We start from the raw sequence: 16510 nt of genomic DNA, 5'->3' as shown, positions 1-16510 counted from the left end.
ACTTGTCATTCAACTGACAAAATGTCATCACTTTCAGTCTCCAATGAAGTAACATTAAATTCTTTTTAATATTTTGAGCCACTAAATTCAATGACAAACTCAGGATCACTCTAGCATTGCCTAACAACAGTACAGAAGAGTGTCTGAAAGCATGCATTTTGTTGTCAAGTATCCAAAGCTGCACACAGTAAAGACAATATCAAGTGGTAATGACCTCAACCAAAACATGACAGACACTCTATAAATGTAGTACCAGATGCTTTCTAGTGGCGGAACACTTAGCAGTGCTGAAATGGACATAAGTTGAGTTTTATTTATTTGAAGGTCTTTACTTAAGTTGCCGGATATACTCAGGTGAGATGACTGGGGCTTTTAGGTGAAGGGGTTAACTACTGTTCCTCACCATCTAGTGATTTTCTCCTGTCTCCTTGTAGTCTTACTTGCTTTTCAACAATCTTTATGGTATATTTAACAACTATCTCTTGTTGTCACATTATTTTACAGTAAATTATTTTGTGCATATTTCCCTAGTGGCCAATTTTCAGAAGCTCTTTGCCTTGTTCTGCTCTTGTTTTTCTTTCACACTCTAAGTCATATCTCTTGTATCCACTTACCCTAATCCTATATCTCAGTGCCCACCTTCCTTCCACAAACATATTCTTGCCATATGCAAACAGAACTTCACACTTGCCTTCAAGTCCTGTTTAACATCTGGTATTCCCCTAAAAGTCTCACATTAAAACTTCCCATCTCTGGATACATATTTCCGCCAATTACTCCTTAAATCCTAAACCGTTCAGTCTTTAAACTGTACCCACCATGTCCTTGACATAAACACTGTCTCTGACAAAAATCACTTCCAACAGCTGCAATCTGTTTATAGTACTCCACTTTTCAGCCCCCAGATCTGGGTCTACATCCTGGAAAAGCTATCCACTCTTTCATTCAAATAACTCTAAAGTGGTTTCTTTCTCACGCATTCTTACAGCTAATATATACAACACTACCCCTAACACCACCTTCCCCTCCTCCTATCCAACAAGGTCACCTTGGCCTCCCTCTTTAAGCTTCCAGACCTAGCATAGCTTCCATCCAAAGCCAACCACAGCTGAAATCAAGCTCTCATCCAAGCTATGTAATAGGCTTCAATGGCAGTTGTTTACTGCACTCACTGCAAATTGTACTTCATATCAGCATAAAGTATGCCTGCTGTCTAGATTCTCAGACCAAAATTAGTTCTTTTAGAGGGCTGGCTAAATTATTGACGACAGCTAGCAGTACACACAGAATGGAAGTATGTCTTAGTATTTTAGAGCCGAGAGAAAAAGTCAATGATTTTAAGAATTCCTTGAATGGGATTTCTTAACCCCTAAAAAGGGGAAGTATTCACTAGATGAAGGATGTGACTACCCAAGTGATACAGTACACATGGCAGCCATATGGGTTTTTATTGAGCTTATAGGAACCAGTTCGTAAGGTTGATGATGAATCACGTGCCATAATCAGAGAAATGAGTAGATCAGTCATGTTAATACCACACAAGAACTTTCATTCTTGCAAACAGGACAAAGAAAATGGAGTATAAAATTACTTAATTGCAGGAGCATCCAAGGTCCCCGAATTACCCTCAATTATTAAGTGAGGTTACAATCACAACTACACACACACACACACACACACACACACACACACACACACACACACTCACACACAGCACCAGCTGGAGACATGATGCCACTGCTGCATTTTGGCAGGTGGACTAGGTTGGAATGGTGGTTGTGTCAGGTGAAATGGATAGAGGGAGAGAGAGGTGGAAGGCAGGGATGAGGGTTGAGGCTAGATGGTTAGCAGCTCACGAGGCAGTCATATTGCTGGCTAGGAATTCGGGAGGAAGGGATGCCACATGCATGAGCTAGGGATGTGATGTATGACAATGGCTGCAACCAGAGCTATAGGGTGTCACAAAAGTTGTGCACAATCACATTGGTTGGAACTGGTGAAGCATGTACTTAGCAAAGACAACACAGAAAGCATAGGAAAAACATGGTCAGACAATACAGCAAAGGAAAAGCAGATATAAATTACGAGATAATAACAAAGGATGGATGACACAAGGTTTAGGATGGATGGAAGCCACCAGGTGGTAAAATTTTGTTGAAAAGTTCTAGTAGAATGTAAATACTTTACCAGTAACAGAAAACTCTCACCAAAAAGCAGAAGTTTTGAGTCATCAACAGGTGCACCAAAAAAATTATGGAAACTTGATGGTTTACGGAGTGATCCTTTGATATGAGTTTTCTTTGTGTGTGTGTGTGTGTGTCCTCGACTACTCCGTGTCTGCTTTTCAGCAATTGGTCTCATTTACTTCTAAAGTATTTATTTTCTACCAGAACTTTCGTACAGAATTATCTCAGTTATTACAGGTAATAGTGTCTGTGTAGAAAGAAGAAGCTAGCTGAAATGGGAAGTTAATTGCAGTGAAGTCTTAAATTTATATTGGAATATTTATTGCAAGACAACGTCAAATACCAACGATTGCAAACTATTTATTGTTGTAAAGAATTGGACAATATCTAGTAAAGTTGTTTCAGATTCCTAATGTGAAATTATCTGAGTGGTGATAAGCATCAAACTCACCCAGACAGCCTTCTGTATTAAAGAACTCATTTCCGACACAGGAAGGTGCACGCCACCCCAGTTCGAATCTGCCCGGCGGATTAAACTCAAGTGTCAGTTGTAGATTTTAGGTGGTCTACCACATTCCACTGTGTGAATACGGGGCTGGTACCTACATTCCACTTCAGATACATGCTACACAAACATTTAGAAAACTTACTCACACTTGCACACAGAATTTACTCTAGATGCAGATGGAGTACATAGATTCTGTCCTGGGGATGAAAGGAGAATGATAACCTTAGATGATTAGTCCCTAATCCCATAATCAGCAGCAGCAGTCAGGTAAGCATCAAACATGGGTGAAACAAGCTAACTGAATGCTTTTATAAAAAGATACCGCAGAGGATTTAGTGGCAGAGTGCTTCTGGAAACATCTGCAGAATAATCTCATTTGAATGCCTATCCCTTTCACATTTTAATCACGTTACCACTCTACAGATGGCAAACTGAAATCTGCCCATATTACAATAGCATCATCAGAAAATTTACTTGTTAAATTCTCTAATTTTCTGGTGATTTAGATTTCCTAGTAACTAAAAGGGTTAAATTTTTAGAATCAGTTAATATAGAGGACAGCACCAGTTACCTTAAAACTGTCATAGCATCAATGGCTATAGGTATGAGTAAAATAAAATTCACAGAAAGTTAGAAAAATATTTTTACTTAGCAAGAATGACAGGCAAAAAAACTGAAAAGTGTCTGAACAGTCAGAATCAGATATTTAGTGAAGAGAGAAATGTCATTCTGGGAATGAGATATTCCATTTTTCTGCTTTCCATTGGCCAACGACAGATGTCCTTGAGCTAAACTAGTTAGTAAGTAGGAAGCACCCCACTTTCAGGAGGGAAATTTATTGAATCTAATGGCAACAAATAGACCTGATGTCTTTGAGGATGTCCACACTGAAAGTGATATCAATGAGCATGACAAGGTTTTGCAACAATGATTACAAAAGAACAAAGGACAACTAAAGCAAGCAGAAAGATATATATGTTCAGTAAACTAGATAGAAAATCAGTAGTGTCATATCTTAACAAGGAACTTCAAATTTTCAACACAGGTCAGGAGCACGTAGAGGAACCCTGCTTCAAGTTTAATTTAATAGTTGACCATGTACTGGATAGATCCTACAAATTTAATAGGACCACTCAGTAGCTCTTCTTGAACAACATCATTGGGAACAAAACCAAAAGTATCCATGGTTTTATATACTGGCATCCTTTGCCTCCTGTAGTATCTTTTGCGACGGGACGGCATGGCTGTGTGCTTCGTGCGGCTGCCTCGAGTCGAATGAGCAAAACGGAGATCTCACGAGCGAGACTCGACAGGCCCATGACGTCAGAGCGATAAGCTTATCAGGGCGTGGCCCTGGGCGCGGCAGGAAGTAGCGCGCTCCCAGAGAGTAATGGCGGACCGGAAGTGAATTATTCTGCAACACGCGTCTAGGAATACTAGGACGCGTATTGCGCAACAGCCTCGCGCAGCGGCTAAGTCCTGCTCAAGGTCACCCACCTTACACAGCGACATGCGGTAAATGCACACAGCCATAGAATGGGAGGGACCTCCACAGTATACAGTCACTGTAAAGAAATTTCTAAAGGAACAGAGATTACTGCATATGTAAAGGTTCTTAGTGGCACCACAGTTAGTGTCCAGTCCCTACTGAATGAGACAGAAACTGAAATTGAGGGTAGCAGAGCAAAAGCTGGAACACTTAACTCCATTTTCAAATGTTCCTTTACAAAGGATAACTCAGAAAAATTGCCCCAATTCAATCCTTGTACCACTGAAAAGGTGAATGAAATGAGTATTAGTGCCAGTGGTGTCGAGAAAGACCTGAAATCATTAAAACTGAACAAAGCTCAAAGGCTCAATGGAATCCCTGTCAGATTATATACTGAATTTGCAGCTGAGTTAGCACCTCTTCTCCTAAAATCTATTGTAGATCCCTTGAACAAAAAACCATGCCCAGTTCTGGGATAAAGGCACAGGTCACACACATCTACAAGAAGCGTAGTTGAAGTGATCCACAAAACTACCAAACAGTATGCCTGACAGCAATTTGTTGTAGAATCTTAGAACATATTCTGAGCTCAAACATAATAAGGTATCTTGAAAAGAATAACCTTCTCAATGCCAACCAGCATGGATTTCGAAAACATTGATCATGTTGTGGGCTTTGAAAATAACAAAAGAAATGAGGTGGTGTGATGGCCCTCAACTACGTTCGCTCCGACTCAGAGTTGCAATATTAATAGTTTTGGCTGGTTTTGTTGTCTATGGGCTTTGATACGTAGTTGCCACATTACATGCCAAATACTGCTGAGTCTACACTATACAATAAGAATTCACACATGAATTGAATGGTTGGAGGTTTCTATAACTCGGCAACTGTGAATTATAAAGTAACATATAAATTTATAAAAGAAAAATTGCAATTAAATAAAATCTGCAGGTACTGTTTTAAATGATGAGTACAATAGTAGAAGTACTTTTGAGAATGCGGTATATTTCTGCAAAACACTTATTGGTGTCGATGGTCCAAAAATTAAATAAAACATAAGTTGAATGACAGGGAAACAATAGATTCCTACTGCATGCAATTAGTTATGAACGACAACATAGTTCGTGAGATATTCACTTCTGAATGCACACTAAGTCTTCACTGAAGAAGCCACGGAAATCTCACAAGTTTACAAGTCGGATCTCCAAAGTATTTCTATCTCTCGTGATCACGCGCAAACTGCTCCACACTCTCCAAGTCTTTCCCGCAACTGTGCGTCCGATGCGCCATACTGTCCAAGACTCCCCTCGTCCTGTGCCATACTATCCAGAACCCCCCTTGTCCTGTGCCGTACAGTCCAGCACTGCCACCTTTCTCCGAACTGCCCTCGTGTCCTCTCTCAAAAAGATCCTCCTCCCCAACCTCCATACGTCTCTCTTAGTAACGAGCACTGTGATTGGCTAGAGCACTCCGTCCTTGTCTCCAAGCCAACGTGCACTCACAAACATATTGAGACACATACGAAATACTGGATTTACATTTAAATAACTCGAAATTAGATAAATATTCCTACGGCTGGACCATAAACACTCTCTAACACACATTATTAAATACATAAACAAATTAAATAGACATATATCAAAGGAATAGCAAGCAAAAGTATGCCAGTAGCCTAACGTCTGCGTGCTTTCTAACAAACAGTAAATAACTGACCAGTTTCTTCATGAATAGTATACATCGGATATAAACAAAGACATAGATGAATAAATATATTTATAAGCATGCAGCTACCATTTCTTTGTGTAACTGTGGAGTACTTATGGCCTGATGTGATCGATAGTATTCCACCACTTTGACCTCCAATAACTCATGTACTATTTAAGTTACATGCCTGTAATTTATACCAATTTAGATTTACATTAACAGCTCTCTAAAGACATGTCGATTGACGAAATTGGATGAAGCATTTAAATTTTGGAAATTTGTTGCTGGGTGTTACTTTTATAATTTACCATCAGATACTAAACTTTAAACTAATAAAGATATTGAAAATCTGATTACACCATCAGAATCGTTGTGAAAATAATGGTAATGTACATGTTTGTTTTTGAGGTATCATGATTCATCTGACTACTATTAATTTCTATATGAAATGTGAAATGTCTGCCATTAAGGTTTCACAAAGGCCACCATCTTCGGCACTCCCAGCGTGTTTCCTTCATCGATACAGTGTCACAATGGAATTCCCAGCTACGCGGCTGGACCATGCGCTGGGGCTACCCCTCTCGTCCCACTAACATTCAGCATCACGTGTTTGCTGCTGGACCCCAGCTGGCCGAGCGGCCCTTCCGGCCATGCCAACTCACATCTTAGAATATTTTCAGGGTGCCATAATTCGCCTGTTACCTCAAAGTGAGAAACCCAACTTGCACTTTTCTCACATAACATACTGAAAGCTTTGGATCAAGGCAACCAAGTACATGAAGTGTTTCTTGATTTCCGAAAAGCATTTGACTCAGTACTGCACCTATGCTCATTGTCAATGATCATATGGGGTACCAACTGAAATTTGTGATTGGATTGAGGACTTTTTGGTAGGGAGGACACAGCATGTTATCTTGGATGGAGAGTCATCATCAGATGTAGAAGTAACTTCAGGTGTGCCCAAGGGAAGTGTGTTAGCACTCCTGCTGTTCATGTTGTATATTAATGAAAAAACTATACTAAACTCCTCCCGAACAAGCCATGAAGGCCCAATGGTACTGACTGGCCGCTGTGTCATCCTCAGCTCATAGGCATCACTGGATGCGGATATAGAGGGGCATGTGGTCAGCACACCGCTCTCCAGACCGTATGTCAGTTTCCAAGACAGGAGCCACTACTTCTCAAGCAATAGCTCCTCAGTTTGCCTCACAAGGGCTCAATGCACCCCGTTTGCCAACAGACCGGATGGTGACCCATCCAAGTGCTAGCCCAGCCTAACAGCGCTTAACTTCGTAAATCTGACAGGAACCCGAGTTAACAATGTGGCAAGGCCATTGGCACCGTATATTAATGACCTTGCGGATAATATTAATAGTACAATGGGGAAGTGTCCAGGCATCTCGGAGTGAACCAAAGCGATGTTGTTTGGACATGGAGGAGATACAGAGAGACAGGAATTGTCAAGGGCTACTACTGCAGTGTATGACCGCTACCTATGGACTGTGACTCGGAGGAACCCTGAAAGCATCGCCATCATGTTGAATAATTCTTTTTGTGCAGCCACAGGACATTGTGTTATGACTCAAACAGTGAACAATAGGCTGCATGATGTGCAACTTCACTCCCGACATCCATGACGAGGTCCATCTTTGCAACCACGACACCATGATGCGCGGTACAGATGGGCCAACAACATGCCGAATGGACCGCTCAGCATTGGCATCACATTCTCTTCACTGATGAGTGTCGCATATGCTTTCAACCAGACAATTGTCACAGACATGTTTGGAGGCAATCTGGTCAGGCTGAACGCCTTACACACACTGTCCAGCAAGTGCAGCAAGGTGGACGTTCCCTGCTGTTTTGAGGTGGCATTATGTGAGGCCGACGTACACTGCTGGTGGTCATGGAAGGCGTAATGGCTGTACGATATGTGAATGCCATCCTCCCACCAATAGTGCAACCATATCGGCAGCATATTGGCCAGGCATTCATCTTCATGGATGACAATTCATGCCCCCAACACGCACATCTTGTGAATGACTTCCTTCAGGATAACGACATCGCTCGACTAGAGTGCCAGCATGTTATCCAGACATGAACCCTATCGAACATGCCTGGGATAGATTACCAAGGGCTGTTTATGGATGACGTGACCCACCAACCACTCTGAGGGATCTACACCGAATCACTGTTGCGGAGTGGGACAATCTGGACAGACAGTGCCTTGATGAACTTGTGGATAGTATGCCACAATGAATAGAGACATGCATCAATGCAAGAGAACGTGCTACTGAGTATTAGAGATACCGGTGTGTACAGCAATCTGGACCACCACCTCTGGAGGTCTCGCTGTATGGTCATAGAATGTGCAATGTGTGGTTTTCATGAGCAATAAAACAGGCAGAAATGATGTTAATGTTGATCTTCATTCCAATTTTCTGTACAGGCTCCGGAACTGAGGTGACGCAAAACTTTTTTCGATGTGTGTACAATAATCCCAACTGATTTACCCATTAATTTTAAGTGATTTTGATTCCCAATCGAGGCTTTGTTTGCAGTAAAGGAGGAGGAGTTGGACAAAGAGAGATTGGAGGAGGAGATGGACAAAGAGAGGTTGGAGGAGGAAATGGACAAAGAGAGGTTGGAGGAGGAAATGGGCAGAGAGAGGGGGGAAAGTGTTAAGGCTATATATCCACTTCCCATACATATTTATCAAGTGCAAAGCATTTCTTGGTTCGCTAGTGAGTACAAAAAGTACACTGATCTCACAGTAGGAGATTTTTCCTGATGACACACAGAAAAGTTTAGTAGAAACAACAAACTATTCACTGCATTAAGCTGAAAGCAGTCAGTCAAAGCTGCAGCATAGTGCTGATTTACTGAACTACTTCATATACACAGTGAGACACCAATAGTACAATGAACAGTGACTTACCTGCAGATGCTTCACAATGTTGACAACTTCTCTCGTGGAGTAAGGATACTGCACTAGGCCTTGGTCTGCCATGGAGCGCAGTTCCCCAAATGCCTTTACCAGACGATTAATGACAGCATCTGGGACATCTGGACCATACTGCTTCAGAAGAGCCCTTTCTGACTGGAAGCTCGGATTGTCCACTGCGTGACAACTGAATAAGTCACCTGTCATAAATAAATGAATGCATGAAATGGTGACAGAATATACTTTTACTCTAGTACCTAAACTTTCAGCATAATAAAGAAATGAAAATATGTTTCCTCAAAACCAACTCTGTGAACATCTGGCAGAGTCCTCAGTGGCAGCTAACTAGCTTTAGTTCATCTCCCTACTCCCTAGAGACTGAAATGTAATGGGGTGGAACTGATCCACTTCTCTTGATATCACTCTTAGCACCCATACTACATTTTTTTCCTGTTATGAAATGTCAACTTTCTTTTATGATTCTTATTCTGATTCCTATTGTTTAAAGTATAACTTACATTTAGTTGATTATCATAGTACAAATGTTCTGTATTAAAACATTTTTTAAATAAAAAAAATCATTTTTAGAATTCTGTACTGCAATTGGAACTCTTATAGAAAGACTTTCGTGTCTACCTGTCTGTCTGCTGTCTATCTGCCTGTCTGTCAAGATCCCTTTTGCTCAGGAACAGGTAGAGGATCTAGATGAGCAAAATATGTCACACACTAAACTCTATGGACCCTTGATAGTGTAAAAAATTTAAGCTTCTAAGTCAATGCATCAAAAGATACAGTAATTTTTGGTACACACAAACTCACTCATCAAGAACTATAATGTGCTCCCTCTTGACCTAGAATCATGAAATATGGCAAGAAGCAAGGTTTCACAGTACAAGTAAAGGAAAAATCTGACTACTGTTAATTTGTAATTACATCACAAAAAAAATATTTGGCATTATAAACTTAGATTGCATTCATAATGCATCAAAAATCTCTGGAAGTACTATGGATTCAAAAATGGCTCTGAGCACTATACGACTTAACTTCTGAGGTCATCAGTCCCCTAGAACTTAGAACTACTTAAACCTAACTAACCTAAGGACATCACACACATCCATGCCCGAGGCAGGATTTGAACCTGCGACCGTAGCGGTCGCGCGGTTCCAGACTGTAGTGCCTAGAACCGCTAGGCCACCCCGGCCGGCAGTACTATGGGGAATTTGATCTGGTTTGCAATAACAGGTAGAGCGATTCATGAAGAAGGTTTATGTGTATAATTTACAAATATTTCATGCTAACTGGCTGACCTATGCTAAAGTGAAGTCCCCTGCAGCTGAGGAAACGATGCCTTTGGCATCTAGCAAGGATAAGTGTAAGGCCACCCAACTACTGTGCCACACCAGCACTAAACAGTCGTGTAAATATGACAAAAATAGAATTAAAAGTGGTATTTAGATTAAAAGTGAATAAGAAATGAGTTACACGGAATGGTTCTAGTGAAATGAAGCAACTCTTGACAACAGAGAAGCTTATCATTTAAATCACTTATAATTATTTGACATACAATTAAAAATCATCTGTGAGGCTGTGCACCTTATCCCAAAGATAGATTTTATGCAATGGAACTTTATACTACTGTAATGAACAGCCACTAGCTGACTGATGTATTCAGTGTGTAGACAAGGTAGTATTACTGAAAAGGTGTGGGAAAGCATTATAGAACATCAGAGCCACGACAGAAATGGACTTGGCAGCCTTGGTACTTGACAGGAATTTGAAAGTGAACCTCCACATATTGCATAGCTAATAACAATTAAAATCGCTCAAAAGTTCGATTTTACACAGAGTACGCGAAGGAACTTGCCCCCCTTCTTGCAGCAGTGTACCGTAGGTCTCTAGAAGAGCGTAGCATTCCAAAGGATTGGAAAAGGGCACAGTTCATCCCTGTTTTCAAGAAGGGACGTCGAACAGATGAGCAGAACTATAGACCTATATCTCTAACGTCGATCAGTTGTAGAATTTTGGAACATGTATTATGTTCGAGTATAATGACTTTTCTGGAGACTAGAAATCTACTCTATAGGAATCAGCATGGGTTTCGAAAAAGACGGTCGTGTGAAACCCAGCTCGTGCTATTCGTCCACGAGACTCAGAGGGCCATAGATACGAGTTCACAGGTAGATGCTGTGTTTCTTGACTTCCGCAAGGTGTTCGATACAGTTCCCCACAGTCGTTTAATGAACAAAGTAAGGGCATATGGACTATCAGACCAATTGTGTGATTGGATTGAAGAGTTCCTAGATAACAGAATGCAGAATGTCATTCTCAATGGAGAGAAGTCTTCCGAAGTAAGAGTGATTTCAGGTGTGCCGCAGGGGAGTGTCATAGGACGGTTGCTATTCACAATATACACTCCTGGAAATGGAAAAAAGAACACATTGACACCGGTGTGTCAGACCCACCATACTTGCTCCGGACACTGCGAGAGGGCTGTACAAGCAATGATCACACGCACGGCACAGCGGACACACCAGGAACCGCGGTGTTGGCCGTCGAATGGCGCTAGCTGCGCAGCATTTGTGCACCGCCGCCGTCAGTGTCAGCCAGTTTGCCGTGGCATACGGAGCTCCATCGCAGTCTTTAACACTGGTAGCATGCCGTGACAGTGTGGACGTGAACCGTATGTGCAGTTGACGGACTTTGAGCGAGGGTGTATAGTGGGCATGCGGGAGGCCGGGTGGACGTACCGCCGAATTGCTCAACACGTGGGGCGTGAGGTCTCCACAGTACATCGATGTTGTCGCCAGTGGTCGGCGGAAGGTGCACATGCCCGTCGACCTGGGACCGGACCGCAGCGACGCACGGATGCACGCCAAGACCGTAGGATCCTACGCAGTGCCATAGGGGACCGCACCGCCACTTCCCAGCAAATTAGGGACACTGTTGCTCCTGGGGTATCGGCGAGGACCATTCGCAACCGTCTCCATGAAGATGGGCTACGGTCCCGCACACCGTTAGGCCGTCTTCCGCTCACGCCCCAACATCGTGCAGCCCGCCTCCAGTGGTGTCGCGACAGGCGTGAATGGAGGGACGAATGGAGACGTGTCGTCTTCAGCGATGAGAGTCGCTTCTGCCTTGGTGCCAATGATGGTCGTATGCGTGTTTGGCGCGGTGCAGGTGAGCGCCACAATCAGGACTGCAAACGACCGAGGCACACAGGGCCAACACCCGGCATCATGGTGTGGGGAGCGATCCCCTACACTGGGCGTACACCACTGGTGATCGTCGAGGGGACACTGAATAGTGCACGGTACATCCAAACCGTCATCGAACCCATCGTTCTACCATTCCTAGACCGGCAAGGGAACTTGCTGTTCCAACAGGACAATGCACGTGCGCATGTATCCCGTGCCACCCAACGTGCTCTAGAAGGTGTAAGTCAACTACCCTGGCCAGCAAGATCTCCGGATCTGTCCCCCATTGAGCATGTTTGGGACTGGATGAAGCGTCGTCTCACGCGGTCTGCACGTCCAGCACGAACGCTGGTCCAACAGAGGCGCCAGGTGGAAATGGCATGGCAAGCCGTTCCACAGGACTACATCCAGCATCTCTACGATCGTCTCCATGGGAGAATAGCAGCCTGCATTGCTGCGAAAGGTGGATATACACTGTACTAGTGCCGACATTGTGCATGCTCTGTTGCCTGTGTCTATGTGCCTGTGGTTCTGTCAGTGTGATCATGTGATGTATCTGACCCCAGGAATGTGTCAATAAAGTTTCCCCTTCCTGGGACAATGAATTCATGGTGTTCTTATTTCAATTTCCAGGAGTGTACATAAATGACCTTGTGGATGACATCGGAAGTTCACTGAGGCTTTTTGCAGATGATGCTGTGGTGTATCGAGAGGTTGTAACAATGGAAAATTGTACTGAAATGCAGGAGGATCTGCAGCGAATTGACGCATGGTGCAGGGAATGGAAATTCAATCTCAATGTAGACAAGTGTAATGTGCTGCGAATACATAGAAATATAGATCCCTTATCATTTAGCTACAAAATAGCAGGTCAGCAACTGGAAGCAGTTAATTCCATAAATTATCTGGGAGTACGCATTAGGAGTGATTTAAAATGGAATGATCATATAAAGTTGATCGTCGATAAAGCAGATGCCAGACTGAGATTCATTGGAAGAATCCTAAGGAAATGCAATCCGAAAACAAAGGAAGTAGGTTACAGTACGCTTGTTCGCCCACTGCTTGAATACTGCTCACCAGTGTGGGATCCGTACCAGATAGGGTTGATAGAAGAGAGAGAGAGAGAGAGAGAGAGAGAGAGAGAGAGAGAGAGAGAGAGAAAGAGAGAGAGAGAAGATCCAACGGAGAGCAGCGCGCTTCATTACAGAATCATTTAGTAATCTCGAAAGCATTATGGAGATGATAGATAAACTCCAGTGGAAGACTCTGCAGGAGAGACGCTCAGTAGCTCGGTATGGGCTTTTGTTAAAGTTTCGAGAACATACCTTCACCGAAGAGTCAAGCAGTATATTGCTCCCTCCAACGTATATCTCGCAAAGAGACCATGAGGATAAAATCAGAGAGATTAGAGCCCACACAGAAGCATACCGACAATCCTTCTTTCCACGAACAATACGAGACTGGAATAGAAGGGAGAACCGATAGAGGTACTCAGGGTACCTTCCGCCACACACCGTCAGGTGGCTTGCAGAGTATGGATGTAAATGTAGATGTAGATAACTTGGTGTCAGGTGCTCATGTGCAGTAAAGAGATGGCGAGGGACCAGAGTTGCAGGGAAAATAATATGTTCAGGTAGACTGCATTCTTCACTTCTTCTATACAGAATCACCACTGTCATCAACAGATTGGTGGGGAGGGTCTATATATATAGAAATGCAGAAGTTTCTAAGATGACAGTATTGACAGCCTCGGAATTAATTTGTAGCAGTATTTGAGTATACTGATAGTTACCATTTGTAGACTAGCTGGTTTATTGAAATATTTGAGAAAGTAAAACTGGTTGAGGTGTTATTGCTAGAATAAACTAGCAATGGAACCTTAGTGCTGAACGCAACAGACAATTGTAGGTAAAGCTTTCTCAGATGATTGAGTGAATTAATGCAGTGACTTCAAAGACAGACTGTGTTCAGGCTGAAACAAAAATGAATTATCTCTTATGATAGAACAGATTTCAAAGACAGAACCTGTTAAGCTTGGTATAGATTCAACTACAAACACATTGGCTACCAATTACATCAATGTGTAACGGGATCACTGCTCTCAGCTGCAGTAGGACATTACCCGGAATCAATGGCGATGAGCAAAAATGTGTACCAGACCAGCATTCGAATCTGGGATCTCCTCCTTTCTAGACAGTTGCATTAATCACTGTGCCACCCAGGACACAGGGTTATTGCAACTGCACAGACTACCTCAGCAACTTCACAGCTGATCCAAATTCCCCCTGAGCACCACCTATCCACAGTCCCTGTCCATTCTCTCATTGTTCGCTACTCTGAGATTCCCACAAGGAGCAGATGTATTTGTGCATCCACACTGAAGAATGTGGAGCCATTGCCCAGCTAGGCATATCAATTATATGAACCCACTGCGTTTGTTTTTTGGACATGTTCTTTCAGATATGTCCCGGGTTTGAATCCTGGTCCAGTACACATTTTCACTCGTAGCTGCTGATTCCACCTAATGTCCCATTGCAGCTGACAGCAGTGATCCCCTTAAACTTACACATTGGCTACTAAAATAGATACAATGAAGAAAAATATTAACAGTTTAAATTTGAGTGGATGGTGTGAAATTATTTCCAAACAGAGTTAATGAAATGGAGAGCTGCTTCATAACAGGGATGTACACTGAGGTGACAAAAATCATGGGATAGCGATATGCACATACACAGGTGGCAGTAGTACCATGTATACAAGATAAACTGGTGTCCAAAATTAAAGCAACAAACCAAAATTTTGGAAGGTTGCATTTATTTTACCACAAAACAGTATAATCCCGTGATAGTAAAGTATAAATAATATAAAGAAAACAGAATTAAACAACTGCAACTTACATAACATTAGACAAAAATATTCTTTGTTTTTTCCAACTTAAGGATTTACATGCACATTCCGACAACTGGTTAATGCACTATGTATGGGGTGTAACCACTTCCGACAGCAGCACAGGCGTGGCGAACAACAGGACATGCTGTGAATGATGTCATCAATCTCATGTTGAGGCAATAATGCCCATTCTTCCTGCACCACCACTCACAAGTTTGGAGAGCGGTTGGTGGATGCTGAGGTGATGCAACCCGTGTCCATAGTGCATCCCAGACATGCTCTCTGGGATTCAAATCAAGAGAGAGAGAAGGCCATGCCATGTGTGCAATATTTTCTGTTTCCAAGAAAACATAAACCATGCATGCTCTATGAGGTCAAGGATTATCGTCCAGCAATACGAAGTCTGCACGCGCAGCACATTGCAACAACTGCGCATGAGGTCCCAAGATCTCGTCACGATACTTGACAGCAGAAAAAACTTGCCGATTTAACGATACAATTTCACAAAGAGGTGTTCCGAGTGGTCAACATAATCCCTGCCCACATCACATTAGGGACTGACCTCGATATGTCTCTTTCCACAATGATTGGGTCCCAAAAATCATGTTTTACATTCCCTCCAGATGTGAATCCGTCGAGAATCACTGTTCAGACCAAATTGGGACTCATCTGTGAAAAGAACATTGGCCTTGCATGCTGAAGGCTCCACTCTAGACATTCCCTTCTGTGATGAAACGTCTGAGATACACATACAGCAGGTCTCCAACAATAAAAGCCACTCTGCCAAAGCCTTCTGTACACCGTTTGCCTCGCTACAACACATCTAGTTGCTGTGCAGTACTAAGGCGGTACCATCATGCCCTCACACACAAATAGCGATCCTCTTTTTCTGATGTTACACTGGTCAACCCCGCCCTTGTCTTTGCGGTACAATTTTAATCTCTACAAACTGTTGCCACATCCAAAAAACAACAGAACGATTCACATTAAGCCATCAGGCCACATCAGTTTGCGACTGTCCTGCTTCTATTCTTCCCATGGCCCTCCACTGCAGAGAGCCTGGTAGGCATCTTCTCTGTACCATACTGCACCACGGTAACTGTGTACAAAGCAACTGTGATGTGGGACTACCCAGCAAACACTATTGGAGTTGATAAGTGCCCTAATGTCATCACTGGTCTGGTTGTTCATTGACCAGAATGCCACCTTCCATGCAGGACACAATCGTACAGACATCTGTTGACAGTTTGTATGATTGTATCGTTAATTAGACATAGAACGGGGAAATACTGGTCTGTTGCTTTAATTTTGGACACCAGTTTATTAAAAGGCAATGCACTGGCAGAGCTGTGATTTGCACTTAGGTGATCCATACGAAATATATTTGACATGATTATGGCTGCACAATGGGGATTAACAGACCTTGAATGGGGACTCACAGCTGGAGCTAGATGCATGGGACATTCCATTTTGGAAATTGTTAGGAAATTCAATATTCCAAGATCCACTGAGTCAAGAGTGTACTGAGAATATCAAATTTCAGGCATTACCCCTCAATATGGACAATGCAGTGGCCACCAGCAATCACTTAATGAC

The 16510-nt window shown here is 42.7% G+C and overlaps 1 protein-coding gene across 1 annotated transcript in view; it reads right to left on the bottom strand.

The window, feature by feature from the left end:
• Nucleotides 1-16510, bottom strand: part of LOC126412202 (von Willebrand factor A domain-containing protein 8) — a 251832-nt gene that overhangs the window by 106755 nt on the left and 128567 nt on the right. The window contains exon 18 of the mRNA XM_050081684.1: nt 8826-9031. Coding sequence (XP_049937641.1) covers nt 8826-9031 — 206 coding nt within the window. The remainder of the gene's footprint in view (nt 1-8825; nt 9032-16510) is intronic.

This window comes from Schistocerca serialis, chromosome 7 (genome assembly GCF_023864345.2).
Source record: "Schistocerca serialis cubense isolate TAMUIC-IGC-003099 chromosome 7, iqSchSeri2.2, whole genome shotgun sequence".
Taxonomy (NCBI): domain Eukaryota; kingdom Metazoa; phylum Arthropoda; class Insecta; order Orthoptera; family Acrididae; genus Schistocerca; species Schistocerca serialis.
Note: the sequence above shows the minus strand (reverse complement) of the source record. Positions and strands in the feature narration are given on the sequence as shown.